General features: G+C 37.1%; 1 protein-coding gene across 1 annotated transcript; it reads right to left on the reverse strand.

Annotated features, from left to right (window-relative positions):
* Positions 1-11,579: 11,579 nt before the first annotated feature.
* LOC149560781 (TIM-barrel signal transduction protein) lies at positions 11,580-19,278 on the reverse strand. The gene is made up of 9 exons (XM_089824810.1): positions 18,938-19,278; positions 17,292-17,942; positions 16,798-17,004; positions 16,198-16,413; positions 15,804-16,035; positions 12,945-13,192; positions 12,623-12,801; positions 12,088-12,341; positions 11,580-11,996 (listed from the first exon to the last, which is right to left on the reverse strand). Exons 1-9 carry the CDS (start codon positions 19,067-19,069, stop codon positions 11,842-11,844), a joined length of 2,274 nt encoding a protein of 757 aa, XP_089680936.1. The 5' UTR covers positions 19,070-19,278; the 3' UTR covers positions 11,580-11,841.
* Positions 19,279-20,190: the final 912 nt, after the last annotated feature.

A 20,190-nucleotide genomic window follows, 5' to 3' on the forward strand; every position in this document is an offset into this window, starting at 1 on the left:
CAACTACAAATGCATCAGACAGGCTATACTCTCCACAACCTATGTTGTTGATCTTTAGGGTAGATAGGGTGGAGGCGAGGATGGTTTCTGGGTCATTACAAGTGTTGGATGAACTGACGATGGATTGGCCGATTTTGATGCCAAAGCAATGGTTTTTATATGAGGGTTCAACTGCATTGCAATAAGCAAAGGGTTCTGGATCGGCATGGATGGTCACTTTAGTGCCCTGATGCAAAAATTTGAGGCATTGATGATATGTGGATGGAATGGCCTTCATGACATGGATCCATGGGCGTCCAAGGAGGATGTTAAATGGTAGGTTTAGATCAACAACATGGCAAATTGTTTCCTGGATGACCGGCCCAACCTTGATGGGTAGCAAAACTGTTCCCTCTGTGGTTCTCTCCATATTATCATAAGCTTTAATGGTGATAACCTCATTGATGATATCTACCCCAGTATACCCAGCTTGTTTTATGAATTTTAGGGTGCAAATATTCAAGGCTGATCCATTATCTATCATTACTCTTTTTACGGTGAAATTGGATACCATAATGGCTATGCGAAGTGGAAGGGTGCGATCTGGCTCGACCACGGGTATGTCAGTGGGCTTGAATGATAGGGCACATGAGGATGAAAGGTGTTCAACAAGATTATGAAGATCAGTCGCATTGATATCCGAAAGGACACGAGATTCTATAAGAGCACTATCAAGGATGTCTTTGTACACAGGACTAGTGCGGAGAAGGTCTAAAATGGAGATTTGGGATAGCATGTTCCCAAGGTGTTCCAAGATATTGTATTGGCTTTTTGATGGAGCTGATGATGTTGCTAGGGTTGATAGTGCTTATGGGACTGATGGGGTTGCGATGTTCAATCGCGCTCTTCGAGTGGTGACTACACACTCATTGTTTGGGCCTTGGATATTGATAACATTGACAGAAGGCTCTTTCTTAGATATACAACCTATGAGGCTACCATAGTCTATGTAGGATGAAGTGTGGTCATTGTTCTTCCCATGCTGTTGGTTTGGCTGGTGGTTGTTGGTGTTGTTGTTGTTGGTTTGGATGAGTGCTTTTCTAGGATTTTAGTTGTTGTGAGGAGGAAAAACATTTTGATAGATCTGCAAGCCTGCATTGGGAGAGGTTTGTGCTCCAACTATGATTTCTTTCCGATCAATGAGGTCCTACACATAATCTTTCAGCTTCATGCATATGAGGGTGGTGTGCCCTTTCACCCTATGAAACTTGCAATACTCATTGTCTCTATACCATGTAGCTTTGGATTGGCCTAGGTCGATTTGCTGGGTAGGAGGAAATTTGATGAGGTTTTCCTTGACTAATTTCTAAAAAATGACATCCAATGGCTCACCAAGGGGTGTATAGTTTCGAGGTGCAGGTTGGAACTTGGGCTTTGGTCCTGTAGCTACATTGATGGCATTAGCTTGATTGTTAGACTCTTGAAAGTTGGCCTTTGGATTGTGGCTTTGAAAGCTTCGCTGATTCTACTGTTGGTTGTTGATAGCTTGTTGATTGTTTGGTTGATAAGGTGGGTTGGACTGATTTTGGGAACGACCAACAATATTCACATGTTTGGTGTCAATGACCCCATCTGTTGCAACATGCTTGTTTTTGTTCCAATACCTAGATTTGTCATTTGAATGTGTTTGATTTTGGTTGGCTTCCTTGTAAATCTTGACCACACCATCTTTGATGAGTCCTTGCTCAAGGATCATTCCTTTTTCTTTGATATCTTTGTAGGTCTGCAAACAGTTCATGGTCATGTGGTGAGCTAAGCTAAGATGGCATTATCAATAAACATTTTCACCAAATGGTGCTCTGGCAGCGTGCAAGATATGCAAGTGGTAAGGGTTTGCCATCTTTGTAGATATTCACCAAGACTTTCTCCACCTTTTTGCTTGGTGTGGACAAGATCAACCACTGATAATTTTGTCTGAACAAGATGGGCATATTGGGCTACAAATGCCTCGGACAATTCAACAAAGTTTTTGATTGTGCCATATGGGATTCTATAAAACCATTCAAGAGCTGGTCCGGCCAAAATTTTGGGGAAGAGGTGCAAAAGGAAGACATCACTGTATGCCACTTCTTGGCAGTGCATGTGATATGTGTGACAGGGTCTCCTTTTCCTCTAAATTTGTCAAACTTGGGTATCTCAAAGTGTTTGGGAAATGGTGTCATGGTAATGGTTCTGTCAAATGGGTAAGGACGCACTTTCTCAAACTTGAAGGTTTTTGGGTCATTTCCCTCTTGGATGTTCTTCAAAGCTATCTTCATGGCTTCCCATTCTGAATTAATGGGTGATGGTTGTGGTGCCTCCACTATAGGAGCACTCTAAGGGAGATATGCATTGAATGGTACAATTGAATATGGATGGCTTTGAGGTATGGGCTGGTAGGGATTGTACATGACTTGGGCAACTGAATGGTGGATGATGGGTTGCTGAGATGGAGGTGGCATATATTGTTGCATGTGTTGTGAGGCTTGCTTTTGATATTGGATTTGAGGTTGGGATTGAGGAACATAAGCTGGCTGTGGGATAAATGGATTACTTTGTGGAGGTAAGGTATAAGATAGTTGTGAAGCTTGGGGAAAGGATCGAGGAGCCTGTGGAACTTGACTTTGGATTTGAGGAGTTTGACCAATATATGTGGGTTGTGCCCCCATTTGGAAAGGTATCTGCATGGAAAAAGAGGCCAAGTAATTGGTGGTTGGTGGTGGTGGATTTCCTCCTAGAAGTGGCATAGAAAAATAGTTAGTAATAGGAGGTAATGGATTAGTTGGTGGTGGAGGTGGTGGGAATTGAAAGCTTGGAAATGGAATTGATGGGATTTGATAGCTTGGTGGATGGATTTGAAAGCTTGGTAGAGTGGTGGCAGGAGCTTGGGTCACTTGAGAGCTTGGCAGAACATTGGTAGTAGCTTGTGGGGTTTGATAGCTTTGTGGAGTGAGGGCAGTAGCTTGTGGATTTGTGGCTGATGGCACTGAGCTCCAAGGACCTAGTGGAAATGATGGAATTGTGCTCTGAGCTGAGGTAAACAAGCTGGGGGTGATGAAAGGTTGATTACTTGGCCCCATGGGTGGCATCTCGGTTGTATATTGCTGAGGTTGGCCAAAGATGCTAGGACTGATTTGGGAGATGGGTGGATTTGGAAGGCTGGGTTGGAGAGCAGCAGTAGCAATAGTGAAGAGAGTGAATGATGAGGTGTTTTGGGCGAAGGGGATTTGGGATGGAGTGGTATGGACCAATGGTGGAGTGGCGGTAGCTAGATTGGCTTGCGAAATGGAGATTTCAACTTGAGTGGAGGCTGGTATGTTTGGGTCTATTGGATCATATGAGGTGGGTTGAGGCTCTTCTTTTGGTATATACAAAGGATGATTTGGATCATAAGAGCCTATGGGTGGTGGCAACTACCCAAACAAAGGGTGAGAAGGATCTAATAAGGGAGGAGGTCTTCCAAAATTGAAGGCTCCTATGTTGTCCCTCTAAAAGTTTGCCATGATTTTTTCTTTGTTCTTGTCTATAATGGCGTTCACCAATACTGCATTTCTTGGTTGGTTCATGAAAGCTTCAATGTCAGTAGGTGATGGTATAGCGTTCTCTGGGCTAAAGGATGGTTGAGTGCTTAAGGGGAGCGATGTTGTCTGATCCAAATGATAGGGCTCCATTGTTTCCTTCTTCTTCTTGGCTAAGTGAGTGATGGGTGGCATGAAAATGTTCCTAGGGATGAGGTGCAACAATGTTGATGGATGCACAGGGGAAAGGCTTTTCTATGCAAATGATTTTCTAGGCTGAGGCAAAGCTATATGACAAACCTAAGGAAGACTGGGTTGGGGATTCTAACTTCAAAGATATGTTGCCAAAGCATGAAAGGTCTGCTTTCCTATGTACAAGCTTGGTGGTGATTGTGTCAACTTAAGGATAGACTGATGATCTCTTAGGAAAAACATGAGATTGACCACTTGTGGATCCCAACCTTTAGCTCAAGGTGATGGGGGATGACAACTGACAAGGCTAGATTACCCTAGACAAATCTCTATCAGAGGGATAACCTTGGTGAGACTAGTGGATTTCCAAGATGATAGAAAAAGCAAGTTCTGGCAATGTGACAACAATTTTGAAGGCTTGGATGTGAACTTTTTGATTGTTGGCTAGATGGTTTTGTTCTAAGGCAAAGAACTAGATGAGATGGATGAGAAAAAATGCTTAAAGGGATAACCTAGAATGGTTGGCTTTCCTACAAAGATGACTCTAACGTGAAGTTTATGCAAGAAGATGTGGAGAAACAAGGGGGTCTAATCATAAAAATCATGCCTAGTTGGTAAGGCACAAGCAAGGTTAACTCCTAGATGTTTACTAAATCTGATAGTGCGATCTAACCAGGCATCTTGAAGGGCTTCATCGATAGCTTTGTCTTCTGCTTTATGGAGTTTGGTAATTTGAGGGCTTGGTGTTACTTCCTTTCTCTTGGCTGAAATTTCTTGGTATACCTGAGATGGCTTGAGTTTGGCTTTATGAAACTTTTGTTTGGGTTTGGTTTGTTCTGACATAAATTTTTGAATCTGTTTGGCTTTGAGAGATCATGGTTGTTTTCCTTCAACTTTGTTCAACTTTTGAAACAGGCAGTGACTACGCTAAGTGTGCCCTAAGCTAGGATTGACTGAGTTTGGCAAACATTCATTCAAAAAGTAAAAGATCAAGCAATAGATAGGAACAACTAGATAAAATTTTTGATTCTCAGAAGACAGTAACTGTGTCGTGGAGTGTGTATATTCTACAAATGTTTCGATCAGTCACTTCAAACACATTAACATCCTAGATGGTTGTCTACAAGGCTAACAATTGGTTTAGCTAGGGAGTCCTCGATATACCTAAAGTACGTGAGACCCAAATCCATAGATGAAACCAAAACAATGTCACAAGAGGAGCAGTAACCCACTTCTCCTCTTTCACTTCTCAAGGGTATAAAGTTCCTTGAGGCTTAGCCCGAGTGACAGAATTTTGATCCTAAGAGAGGTTTCTTTGGATTCACCTCCCAATCTTTATACTCCACTGAAACACTGGAGTTGAGGTCGTCCCAAGGGGTGATGAAATCTCCATGCAGGCCTCCTAAAAGCTAAGACAAGATTTTGGATCTTAATCTTATGCACCCAAGATGGCCTCAAAAGACGACAAGGGGAGAGAAGACTTGGATGATCTTGGGCTAAAAGACAGAGTTCTTTTCCAACTGAGGCTTTAAGTCTTTTGATCTAGACCTTTTGAAAACACACGTGATTTAAGATGCAAAGGTTCAATTCCAATTTGAAATGCACCAACAAAAGAGAAGTGATCGAAGAATGAATACACCAAGAAGATTTAGGGTCAACAAAAAGTAAACTTGCATGCCCGGAGGCCCTCCACGTCAAGTATCGATTGATTTTCTTTAAGGCATTCAAGATTGAGTGTGAGTTTGTTTTAAGCCCAAAACAAAGATGTGTGTAAAGCTCAATTTCAAGCGCACACCCAGAGGCCCTCCACGTCAAGATTTGTTCAATTTTTATGCCCAAATGAAGTGTTAGCGAGACTAATGTGCATTCAAAAAAAAAATTATCTTAGAAAAACCAATAAAAACTCAAGTGAGTGAAACTTGATTTTTGTGGAGTACTTAACACCTTCTTAGGTAGACCCATCCCCATATATGGCATTGATATTGCAACCAATGGTTTGAATGATGAGTGATTAAAGAGGATGAGTCCAACAACAAATTCACTCAAAGTGTCTTTATTTGTTTTTATAACTTAGAAAGTTTCTAAAATGTGGATTCTTTTTATGCCCCAAAAGATGATTATTTGATCTATAGCATTCAAGATTGGATTTGTTGTTTTAATCATGCATTTATTAAAAATAAAAATTTAAAAAAAAAACTTGATTTTAATCTATGACACTCAAGAGTGATTTTAGCAACATGCATTCAAAGACAAGTGATTAAACATTCAAAATTTTTTCTTTGAGCATTCAAGATTGAGATTTTGCATGTTGTTTTAAGAACTTTGAAGCGCTTTAATTTAACCTTAGATCATTCAAGATTGTTTTGGACTCAAAAGTGAAAATGACTCTTTGGACTTTGGTTTTCATTCAAGATTTTGTGTTCTAGTTTGCATATTTTAAGCCTAAAAAAATGATATTCCTAGATTGTTTTGATGGATGAAAAACTTAGGAAACATTCAAGATTTTGTAACAAGACATTTGTTTGGAACAAATAACAAAGCTTTTAGGACAATTTTGGCAACCATTTAGGACTCTTAGTTTTCATGAGATTTTTAAAAGAACTTTAAAATATTTGCAAATGAGGTTCATTTTATCCTTGATTGATGCTTTGAGTTTGATTTAGATTTTAGCGTGCACTTAGTGTTGATTTTGAACCTTTTGGAATGGAAACTTGAAGTTCTTTTTAAATTTTCAAAAATGAAGTGTTCCTAACTTTGCATGAATGCATCTAAAACCTTGATGTTGCAAGGATGCAAATGAATGGATTGGCTTAGTTTCACTTGTTAAAAGATTTTTATTTTTTTTTGCAAATTTTTAGTTTTTAATGGATTTAAGTATGATTTGGGGGTTCATTTTAAGCACTTAAAAAAAGTGTGTATGATTTTGCTTCCTTAAAAAAAAAAAGGCCAAGATCCCTCAAGAAGAAGAAGAAGAAGAAGAAGTAGATGGAATAGAAGAAGAATATAGACAAGAAGAGAAAAAAGAATTCCAAGTGCTCCGTCCACCTATAAGCTTGAAAAATCTAGAAACACTATGAGATAGACTATTAGTTCCTTTGTCTTCTTCATGCTCATGTGGACCTGCAAAACCAATTTATACAATCCTACCAATCACAAAAACAAGCAAAATTAGCCAAAATTAGCAAATGACATACAAAACTTGACTAAAAAAGCTAATGAAGATGACCCATGCGGGGTCCCACCGAGCATGCCAAAATGTATATGCTACTTTAGTATGTTAGAAATACTAAATTAAAACAATCAAAAAGCATTTGCATACTAATTTAACATAACTTCATGAGAGACAAAGTGAAGTCCTCAAATGAGAATATGAGTCATGGATAGGCTCTCTCAATGAGGATGTTCACTTGATGTAGAGGTGTGTCTAATAGCTAAGATGGCTTGATTATGTATGTATGCTCAAATGCTCAAATGGGCTTCAATGGAGGATTTTTGATAGATTGTGGTGAATGGATTTGATGTAAAAAATGGCTTCTTAAAATGGCATTATGGCTTTACTTTCTAGATTGTGTTGTTTTTGCAAAAGGGAAGGATCCAATTTATAGGCAAGTGGCTTGAGGGATGGAGGGCTAAGATGGAAGGAAAGGAGAAAGCTTATGGAGGGCTCAGATTGAATGAGAAAAGAGCACATGGATTGTGCTTCTTTATAGCCAATCAAAGAGTGACACATGTCACAGGGTGAGAGGATGGAAGAAAGGGCAAGGATGAGTCAACAAAGGAGGCTCAAGGGATAATATCTTCATAAAGACCCTTCATAAGTGCTTTGTAAGAGCATTGAAGGAGAGTGTAAGAGATATTTAAGGGTCATTTATGTTGGAGGGTGAGGAATTTCGATTTGGATTAGATTAGGAAGGTTTTAAGCTTGCTTAAGATTGTGCAAATGATTAGAGGATGGATTAGGATGGTTTAGGATTAGCTTAGGGATAGGCAAGTGGATGGCAATAAATGAGGGTAGGTGAAGAAGGAAATATTTGTTAACTTTGGCTTGGGTTAGCAAGTCTTAACCCATGTTTAGGGAATGTGACAAGGTTAGGAGGGGATTAAGATTAAGATTAAAGATAAGGATTGACATCTTCTAGAAGAGTCTAGGCTTTGGATGAGGATGAAGACTTTCTAGAAGAGTTTAGAACTTCCTAGGATGAGGATAAAAAAAAAAGTTTTTTATAAAATAAATAAAGTTTCATTTATTTCAAGAGTTTGGGTTGAGGAGATATTTATTAAAACATTTTTAATAAACATGAGGATTAATATTTAATCTTAATTAAATATTTTGAGTTGGGATTAGGGATAGAAAATGATGGGATTAGCCTTTAATCGAAATTAAAGAAGGATTAGAAGATTTTGGAAGAGGTTAGTGGTCTTAAGAAAATTCACCAAATTTTGGGCAAAAAATAAATTATTTATTTATTTTAGAATTTTTGGTAAATTTATTAATTAAATAATTAATAAATAAGAAAATAATATTTAAATAAGATTTAAACATTTTTGGGAGGGATTCTTTAGTTAAATATTTTTAATTAAGATAAAGGGATTTAATGAAATAAAAAATTAATTAATTAATAAATGATGATGTCATCAGGAACTTTCAAAAAATAAAAATACTTTATTTTCTAAAGAATTTTTGGTGTCTACATCTACAAACTAGGCTCTAAGGAGTACTTTGCCAGACACAAACACTTGAGAAATACCTATAACACATCCAAAGAATATTAGAGTGCATTTTATTGTATTTCAAGCTTAACAATTTGCACTGAAAGATCAAGAAGTATCTCTCATGAACTAGGAACTAGACTACCCTGAAAAGGTTGTTGGGCAACCCAATCAGCAAAATTGTAGTAAACTAGGTCCATGCCTAGTTGGATCATGATTGTTGTTTGACACATACACTCTAATTGCTCCAGTCAAGGTGGAAAGTCTAAAGCATGCACTAAGTTTTGCAACTGCATTTAGTTTGGTCCCATTGGGTGTGCCAAAAAAAAAAATTAATCCCTAAGAGGCTCAAAATAAGGACATTCGGGAAGCTTTACAAGTGGGATGAAATTGGCCATTGTTAAACAACCTCTAGGATTTAAGAAGTCAGTTGCTCATGGGTGATGGTTGGGAAAAAGAAAGAGGGCAACCTTTGACAAACAACCTAAGCTAAGGGAGGCGAAGTGCCAGATCAAAACTTTGTTGGATTGGCCAAGAATATCAGATACTATTTCCAGGAGTTTGACCTTTTCATGTTAGAAGTTCACATCTTCATTCCAGGGGCAAGGTGCACCACATACCCTTCATTGCTGGACAAGAAAGAAAGAAGCCAAAGATGTTAGACACATACCCTTCATTCTTGGACAAGAGAGAAAGAAGCCAAAAATGTCAAACATATGGCAAAAACATTCGTATCCTAGCCGCGGGAGGCACCTACAAGAGTCCAAGTAAAGACAAAAAAAAACTCAAGGAGTGTACAAGTCTATTCATCCATTATGACACTATTTTCTAATAGACAAAAATAATTCGTACAAGGGTCAAATGAAAAGCTCCCACTTCCTGGGGAGCACGTAGGAAGTGATACAATTCAACCTTGTTCTATTGTTCTAGATGCATTGTGATGAAATAATCTTTCATGACCACAAGTACACTTAAGAAAACAAAAGCAATTGCATCAACATAAACAGACTATGATGAGGAGCAGGTAGCAAGTGATACAATTCAACCTCTGTTCTACTGTTCTAGATGCATTGTGATGAGAGAATCTTTCATGACCACAAGTACACTGAAGAAAACAAAAGCAATTGCATCGACATAAACAGACTAGACCATTCCGTACAAATTCAACACATGATTGAAAAACAAGAGGCATCACAAGCAGTCCCCAGATAATTCAATAAGGGAAAATATGCCAGGGGAAGAGAGTGTGCCCCAGAATACAAGTGTTCCACTACATATCTTCGGGTAATCATCCATAGAATCTTGGTCTCATCAATTAAAACGTCTACAAATAATACAGAGTATTGCTCAACTCATTAAATAAAAGTTGAGTGTTCCAATCTCTTTTCTTCTTGCAGACCCTCGTGTTTCATAGAACAAGCCTCAGCCGACATGATCAAAGGACGATTACATTTAGTTACAACCGATTGGCATGCCAAAATAATAAGCATGAATTTCTCAATCCCTCATGTAGTGGGCAATAGTATTTCCTATTGGTGATTTGTAGCATGCTTGCAAGTTGGATTGGAAGAATAAACCGTGGCAGTCCAATCAGGGATGACCATGATGGGATGGACCAACCACAAAATGGGCCTAAGCCAGTTGTTGAAAATGACAAATGTCATTAATTGTGGGAGCCTTCTCGTGGGAGCATATTCAATGAACATGCATTGGTGGGTCCTTGTGAGCGTGGATATTTGAGGGGAACTCATGGCGTGCTAACAGAGCTCGAAGGAGAAACATCCTCCATAGAGCAACTTGAAACTCCTACCAACACGTGTTAGCCCTTAGCGTAGAGTCTGATAGTGTAGCTTCTTTAGATAACATACCCTCTTGGCACTACATAAGGCCACATTTCATGGATGTGTTTCATCAAAACAATTGTTTCTCAATTTTGCATACAAATTTTTCATAAATGCAGGGGAAGAGGGATGGATAGTTTTTCAGCTTTATAGCTCAAGGGTGAACAAACCTTCATTATTGATCAATCAAAATGTTACTCCCCATCACATATACTCTCCCCTATAATAAATAAGGCTTTCTAACTTGGCTAATTTATGACAAAGAGGAGCCCAAACACCTCTGAGATGCATATTCGTGAGTGCAGAAACACGATGTGGCTAGATCGAACTTGTATTCATATGGGTTTTTACTACAATTTAGTTTACAACCAAAATAACATATGATATTGCCCAAAATTGCTCTATTTTACATTAGAAATTTAAATTACCACCATTATGCTTTGAGAAACAGAATCCACGTGGATAAAAAAGGAAATAAAAATATGTAACTAGGGAACAAATTAACAATACAGAAATAGTTAAAACAGAAAGCCCTTCCCTGATAAAGAACCCACTATTGATGCTGTTTTTTTTTTCTTGTGTGCCAATCCCAGAATCTCGTCCTCAGTTCATGTTTCTACAGCCAACAAGAACCAACAACATCCGCCAAGTTGTTCACCATCATCAACCTGCTTCCATAGCCTTTTATTGTGCCAATTACGCCGTCTTTGTTCCCCACTCTATCCATTGTCCATATTATTATCAACACCCTTCTTTCTACCCTGAAGCTCGGTCTAATAAAATTATAAAACAATGGAAATGCACAAACTTTGTTCATATCTTTCCGAAGGTTAACAACCTTAACAATCACGTCTTCCATTTTACTGTTTTTACTTTCATGTTATTCAAATTATTATTCATCTCTGCCCACTTATCTTCCCACCTGTTGCTGATATCTGTTTAGCAGAGATGAGGATTTCCAAACTCCATATTAGCCATAAGAATAAATAACATTTTTGATTTTCAGGGAATCTGTCAGACACCTCTCATTTTCAAAGCAATTCTCAACCACGTCATCTTCTTCATCAATATTTTGAGAACAAATTAAAAGTAGGATCACTATCACTATCAGTTTCAGTTTGGTAAGGAGACACCTTAAGAGAAACCGGAGGAGTTTATTCATGAGAGGATTTTTTTTTAACTACTTTTTGACGGCTCTTATTATACATAGCAGCAGATATTTTACATCTTAAACTCATCCAAAGGTCTACTTCTTTTACTACCTGAATGTAACTCCCGAAATGAAACTCTTGCTCAGAAATTTCCAAATAGTAACCCGTTTGTATCAACCATAGTAACCTGATAGTAACAATCTGAAGGGTAGTTATTACAGTAGACTTGATTTAGTGACATTATTGACAGCGTTTCTTCATGAAATTAAGAGCTAAATACCCTTCTATGAATTTATTAACTTTCTGAATTTAACTAGATTATTAATTAGATAATCTAATATTAGCCATAGCTCATGATCCTAGAGTTTATTCCTCCTCTACTGGCAGTCTTTCGTGTGCCTATACTTCTTTCTATGATGATATTGATATCATTTTATATTGTTTTATTGTGCTGACAATTGCCTCCTCTACTGGGAGTCTCTCCATGCTTGATGCCCCATAGAAGCCATGGACTCCTCGTGTTCTCTGAAGTACATATCCTGCTTCTTTGGGACCTGAAATAGGACCTGCAATGGCACCAAATATCCTTAGTGACAAGTTCGTAAACACATTTGTAACTTTTTTGAGTAATGATTGTAAAGCTTTTGGTAAGCTAACCTCCATGGCACAATATAATGACATGTGGATTTACTTTCAGTGCAGCATCGGTTATTGCTTGCACTCGATTTATACTATCAGCCAAAGTGAGGGTTGTTTTGGCTCCAATAGACCCTGAAGTTGTCAAACCCATGTGTGCTACAATTATATCAGCACCTGCATCTGCCATGGCAGAAGCTTCTGCTTCATTGAATGCATATGGAGTAGTCAGAAGACCCAATTTGTGTGCTTTATGGATCATTTCCACCTCCAACCTGTGAATGCAATAAAATTCAGAAGGAATTTTCAATAAATTGCAGATGTGCCACTACTACTTTGATTTGCTGTCAATCTACCACACTTAACAGGATTGGAATATAATAGATGGCCTGGTTAAATACAGTGAGCTAATCTTTCAAGCCTGTAATTTAAAGGACCTGTCTTGAATTTAAGGTCATAATAACATATGTTACAATTTAGGTTATCATACATTATATTAGACATAACTAAATATGAGGAAAATGCAAGACATGTTCCAAAAATTAAAGGAAATTACCTATATCCCATGCCAGTCTCTTCTAAATTTTGGCGAAAGTTTCCATCAAACAGGCCAACTGTTGGAAAGTTTTGAACCCCTGTAAAACCAATGGATTCTATTTGCCGTAAAAAATAATCCATCCGACGAAATGGATCTGTGCCACAAACACCTGCTAGAACTGGTACTCGTTTTACAACCTAAGACATCAGTAATTCAATAATCATATTGTCAATATGGAAATATTCAACCATAACCCTACTCTTTTCTTCTACGTTCAGCTCATATGTCCTGTGCAATGACAAAAAATTCTAGACCATTAACTTTACATATTTGAACTTACCGGGAGAACCTCATTGGCCATCTCCACTACCACTGCATTGGCATCTGCAAAAGGAAGCAATCCAGCAAGGGAACCTCTTCCTGCCATTCGAAAGCGTCCTGAGTTGTAGATAATTATTAAATCCACCCCACCCTCTTCTTCAAACTTGGCAGATATTCCAGTTCCTGCTCCGGCCCCAATTATTGGCTTCCCTTGAGCTATTTGGTTTTTCAGATTCTGTATTATGGTTTGTGTAATTTTCAATGTCTCTAATTATATGCACCACATGAGAAACAAATTTAATCAGCAATTACAAGAAAACTAGTTGGAATTTTCTACTATTAATGTCAACTATAAAATGTTAAATGTTAAACGATAGAATTCCTATCTACTGATCCAACTTTTGTTATTAAGAAATGTCATGGTTGATCTCTACAAGCAAGCACAATGTCAGATAATCCTCCAAACTTCACACGTTTCAGGGGATATAAGAAGAGCCATTTGGGGGAAAAACCAAGTTAAATTGATAGAAGATTAAGAATCCCCGAAGAGAGGCGTTAAAAAAGAAAATTTATAGCTACCTTGAGACAAATGAAAGACATCCTAGCAATTGATGAATAACAAATGTAGGAAGGTAAATTTCTGATTAGGGGCTCTTGGTCACTATATATCTTCATATCAGTTTCTTTAAATGCCAAATGTAAGGATCCTATTCCCATCTTAAGTGGAGCCAATCTACTGAGCTCTGAAAAAATGTCATTAAAAACTACCAATTCAACTAAATCACAATCCAAGATCTACTTTGGCAGAAAAATCTGATGTCGTATTCCACCAAATGCATTTGAAGCCACAAAAATCTTAATATTATCACGAAAGATATTTCTTAAGATGTATTTTTTGCACTGCTGGGAACATAGAAACAGAAAAACATTTCATTTTAGAGTGCAATGCCTTCAAGGATACCAGGGACAAGTATGTGCATATCTTGACAGCTGGCCCCTGGTTTTACTTATCCAGAAATGGGACCTTTGAGAAGTTGGGGGTGCTCATCATCATTTCCAGCTGGAAAACAATGAAATCATAAAAGTCGGTTTGATCAAGCCTACTGTCCCATAGGCTACGTTTAGCATTGTGGATGTTTAAAGTTTCTTCTTCTTCATCAAGTATAAAAGTATGATGACCTTTCCCAGGAGTAATGTATTTATAAAAAATTAAAAAGGAATGTCACCAAATTAAAAGTTCAGTTGCAAAGCAAATAAAACCTATGTTAATCAGGACAGAAGTTGTAGACATTAGTACATATGCTATGAATGGCTTATCCAAGAAAATTTTATCAATAAAAATAATATCTTAACACAAACTATTACAGAGCTAGTACAAGAACTATTTTTCTGAACAACGGGCTCCCCATGAGAAGAAGAAGATTATACTAAAAGATTAAAATCAGAATCTTTAATCATGTGTAAAACATAGGATCCCCTGCATTTAGATTTAATTTTGAGGGGGTGTTAGTGGGCCAGAAACATTCACCCACCAGTTTCATAAAATTTTGCTGTGAGATATTATTCATCTACAAGTTTTTTAAATGACCACTAATAATTTTTTACCATTCCTGGTTGCTAAAATGTAATCATGAAACCACCAGATTGCTGAGATTTGCCTGGCGCCAAGTTTTCAGCTTTCCCATTGTCGCAAATTCCATAGGATCGCCTGCTTATGAAAGGTCATGAAAATTCTCAGCAGGACCTGCTGAGATATCTTAGAGAACCCCACTCTACGGTACTGCAGCTATTCAGACTTGACTGCTTTCTATCTGTCACCATATGGTAGCTATAGGATGAACTAAAAACAACTAGAAGACAGAACTGATGTAACCAGCATTGGTCAACCACTAACATACCTAGCCTAACAAGTATTTAGTAACATATAGCTCTCAAGCATGTAGTTGTAAAATACCAGTACTTAATTTTTGGTAGAATCCAGTTCCCCACCAGTTCAAAGCCAAAATTCATAGGGGAATCTATAAGCGTATGAAATCAAAAGTGGAACAGAGGCTAGTGTGAAATGCCAAGCAATTGGAACGCATTTGTATCTTAGAATCTATACTGCCAGGGGCATTATAATGGCATTCAAATTGTGATCACGTTTATAAATTATATTCAAGATCTTGATACTTGGCTAAACTTAAATTGCGCAAAGCTATTCTTGCAAGGGACAACAGAAACATGAAGGAAACTGGAACAAATTTTTGATGAAAGGGAAATCTGAACTCTCATACACTATGGGAAGAATTGAAGACTTTGAAATCAATGAGATATTCCCAGATAATCAAGTTCAACAGCCCTGAGCTTTTTGGGGTAAAATTATGCTTGTTATCTCAAGATCTGAGAAATTTTTAAGCAAAATTTTGGTTCTCATTGACACTCAATGTTCCTAAAGCTATAGATATATTAAGCATCCTTAAGGACCCAATATATAAATTATTCAAGTGCAAATCTATCCAGTATTCAGTTTGTGCAAAGACTGTTAGGGGAATCACATCCTTGGTGCTAAAGTGTGGTATGCTACATGAAGACACTCAGAGTAATCAACTGGCTGTTAGCTTTGAAAAATAATGTTCGAATGTGAAAGGAAGAGAAAAGCAGGAAAATATCAAACTACACATTTTAACCATGTAATTGGCTTTTGAAGAAATGATTCAATGAATAAATTATGGTGTAGCATTAAGAATATGTCAACCAAAGAGGTCTCACTTATAACTATTTTTATTAAATTGAAATTTAAGAACAATAAAACAATAGCAAGATAAAGAAACAAATCATATTAAAAATTAACCTAAAAGAAACTTAATTGAAATAAACAATATAAACATTAAAATACCTGGTTTTGCATCAGGAAACTCAAGTGGCTGTTTATGGATAATCCTATAATCTAATGAGTTCTCATAAGATTTTATTCTTGTTTCATCCAAATTTTTGACTCCCTTTGATAACTCATTTCCTGGAAGACATGATTCTGTCATTTCAGGTTTCTTTGTACCAATCTCCAAGAAAGCATCCACCAGTGCAGCTGCAAATTCAGGATCATTTATATGGTATGGTAGTCTCTGAACCTGCAAACTAATACGAGTCATTAACATAGAAAATCTTAGGAAACTAGGCATACATGTTACTTATAAAATGTGATAAAGTAAAAGGCTTTTTTATCCTATATAGAAAGAAACATAGAAGAAAACTTTAAATCAGAAATACTGTTTCAAATTTCAAGGTTTCACCTTTCTGTCAGTGGTCTTTTGAATAGATCTCTCTAACTCATCTATGAGTGTGCCTGTTGCTTGTGGATCATAGAAAGGCTTGCCAAGAGCATCCAAAGCAGAGACACCTTTCTCAGGCAACAATATTCTGACTTGAGAAGACGACCTATTGAGTTTTTTGGAGATGAAATCAGCAATTTTTTTGTTCTCCTCCACAGTAGTACGCATAAGAGTTACCTTTTGAAAGGAGGTCAAAATAGGGTTAAGAAATATCTTTCAAACATTAGAAAAACAATAATGCGACACAGCAATTCTTGATTTTTTAAAATCTTAAGAGTCATGTTTATCTAAATCACAAGAATCACAGACTTCTGCTGCTAAAAGCTCTGGTACATTCATTTTTCCCAAAAAAACAACTTCAGGAGAAGTTAAGGATACCAACAAAAGAGGTAAACTGTGAAATAATTGACAAATACTAGTTGCTTTGCTATCAAATTCAAAGTGTAGTAACCCTGCATAATATCTTATTTTGTCAAAGCACTTCAAAAAAGATGGCAACAAGACAACAAGAAGCGCATAAAAAGATGGAAGAAGAAATGACAGAGAAAAGTTGACTCTTACTTGATCGTTGTGCACATGAAACTTCCGGTGATTGAAATGAGATGGAATTGTATCTTTAGGTCCGAAGTTCACCATATCCAAGGCCCCTACACTCAAGACTAAAGGAATCTTCTGGTCGAGAATGGTATCAAATCTCTGTTCATTACATGCCATGACACCTCCCACAATTAAATCAGCTACTTCAGTGGTAGTAATGTCTAAAATACCCTGCAAATATCATCCACAAGAGAGAAAAATTATTCATCGAATGTCATTATATTGTTTTTCATTTCTCTAAAGTAATTTGTTGTAAAATTCCACACATATTTTTAAGTTTCAACTCCTCTCAATGTAATCCAGAATAAGATTTGTATGTTCTGTCCATACAGATATCTTTGGTTCTCAAATAAACAGATGGACACATAATCTGAAGCATCACTTTGACTTTTAAGGAATAGATGATAAGCTTTAAAAGAAAAGAAAGGTGAAAAAAATTTACATAAGAAGTAGAGTACCTGTAAAAGACCTCCTGTTACCAGCTCCTCCATGGCTTTCCCACCAACTCCGGTGGCATGAAACACCACGGTTTCATAGCCTTTTGCATCTAAAACATCTTTCACAGCATTCAAACATGGCGTTGTTACTCCAAACATAGTCATGCCAATACTCTCTTGTTGATCTTCCTTGTTTGATGTGCCCATTCCCATGATTCTGCCAGCAATCATCCCTGCAGCAGCGGCTGCAGCATTGGACAATACAATCCTGCTCACACTATTAAGACCACTCAAGTCAACCACTGAAGGCAGCAATATCAGATCAGATGTCCCAATATAAGGGGATGTCTGCCCACTTGCCACTGTGGAAACAATGAACTTTGGCACTCCCAGAGGAAGGGCCCTCAAAGAGGGAGCAATGAAAGAGGTGCCCCCACTCCCTCCAATTCCAATGGCTCCCGCTAACTCCCCTTTCATATGGACTTTCATCAGAAAGTGTTCAAGAGCTTTGCCAATCACTAAACCTCTTTGCGATCTCTCATTTTCAAGGGTAGACAGCTGTGGTGTTTCAGGGTGGCAGGAAAGAACTTCTTGCCTGGTAACAAATTCTCCATCTTTCAGGCATTTTTGTTCTTCTGGACCAGCAGAAATATCCACAATTTTCACCTCTGCCTAAGAACCCCTTGAAGGAAAAGCAACAAAACTCATCAAACGCTATCAATACAATAATTGAAATCTAATTGCCAATCAAGGAAAACAAGTCTAATGGGTTGCATTCTACAATAAAGATGCACTCAAACAAGGGTTATGCAGGTTACTATTCCGCTAGTTGAATCAGGGCAGCCTATGGGCCATACCCCAATGGAAATAAGGCCCATTGGCCAAAACGAAAGAGGGAATGGCTTTAGCATTTTGTAGAGTCAACAAGAACCGTCTTCAAATTTATATGTAAACATCATGAGCTACAAATCCTGGTCAAAAGGAAACTCGGATTCAATGAGAAGGATCCCATCCGCAAAGTTACATCATATCCACAGCCATATTTCGTAATAACTATAGGTAAGAGGAATGCATTTATACCCTTATTCAGATACTTCAATTCCCTATTTCAAAAAGATGTTTCATTACGTCTCTCGGTGAGTCTGCTACATGCGTTAAACCAAACATACAGATCGAACATGGTGGTTTTTTGCTATGTTGTCTAGAATGGTAAAGGAATTTATCTGGTCTAATATTCTCAGTCATCACAAGATTGCAGATCCAAATTAAATCTGGGATTCGTCTATATTCAGATTCACTGACTTCAGAAACAACTATTCAATTGGTTTTCGTTCATATAATGCATACCCACAAGGTCAACTAGCAGCTACTTGAAGCCAAAACCAACATTGGTTTTTCTCAGAAACATTGATAACACAATTGAATCAAACAAGAGAATAGGGCTGATTCAAATCTTAAAAATGGCATCTATCAAGAAGAAACTTGTAGTGATTATTTTTTCGCGCATACAACATCCTGAGCAATCCATTATTAACAACTAAAACCCAGGTATACTAATTTAGTAGTACGCAAAAACAATCACAAATCAAGGTTAAAATCAACAGTTGTTCGTCCCAAGTAATAATATCCTAAATCATGAAAAAGGAAAATGAAACACGTGTGCATACCTTCAAAGACGAGCCCTGCAAGAAGGTTAACAATGCAGATTCCAGGCATTTTGAAAGAAATTGCAGCTCCTTTCCCTTGGTGTCAACAGTTCCTATGCAGTAAACTTTCGGCCATTCCTTACCATCTTCCATCGTTCTTCCTTCACAGCTAATCTAAATACCCACAGAAATAGATATATATGCGGAGTTGTTGTAGAAGGTTGGTGATTACTGTAAAATCACTCAACCAAATTATTGAAGCTTGCTTGCAATTAACTCCACATTATAAGAGATCTCCCAATGGGTTCAGGTAGAACAGGATTTCTTACGTAATCTCTCATGATAAATCCACTTGTACCCTTGTTAGACTTCCGAGTTCCAAGACCTATATCATTGTTTAAAATTGTTTAAAACTGTGCCACTTAAGTCTTCAGTCCACTTGTGCTCTTGCGAAGGCTTGTAAAATCCATGATCTGATTCAGGAAGAAGTTTAGACTGTTTAAAATTGTACCACTTTCTCATTGGTTCGCCTAAAATAGTTATATTGTAGCGGTCAACTTGCCATGAAAATGAACTAAAATAGACATTTCATATGTGTCGTATGTACCGAAATGGCTATCCAGCCGACGGAATTGCTGCCTATTGCAATTTATTAATTATTTATAAATTGGAAAGCAATTGTTTTGTAATTTTATATGGATGTTGCATCATGGTTTCGCTTCTCTATACGGAACCGGATACAAAAGGCTGGAGTACAGTCAAATCTCAGATTCTGGATATGTATGACAACTCGAAGTCTACGAGGAAAGCTATTTCACGTACATTAACTACTTTCTCATCCCAATCCGTTGCCATTGATGCGTTTCGATTTTGTCTTATATTTTTCTCTGTGATAAAAAACATTTAAGTGCTGTTTAAAAATAAATATCTCTTTAAATAAATTTATATAATAGTTGATATAATTTAAAATAATAAAAGTCTTGCTAAAAAATAATTATATGATAAATTTTAATAAAAATAACTAAGCAGTCAATTTTATAGAAATAATTATTAAAAAAATTAATACTATGTTTGTCTTTTATTTAATTATAGAAGAAAAGAGAAAAATGAAAAACAATGTAAATAAAAAAAATTACAGAGTTTCGAATATACATATCACACAAGTGATATTTAGCTCTTTTTAAATATTTGTTTGAGGATTTTTTTTACATATACTAGCATTTGCACCTTTGAAGGGTTACACAGATAGTTTAATATGTATCAAATGTTTTGAA

This window comes from Cupressus sempervirens, chromosome 4, assembly GCF_028749045.1.
Source record: "Cupressus sempervirens isolate cs-2001-9-10 chromosome 4, ASM2874904v1, whole genome shotgun sequence".
NCBI lineage: Eukaryota > Viridiplantae > Streptophyta > Pinopsida > Cupressales > Cupressaceae > Cupressus > Cupressus sempervirens.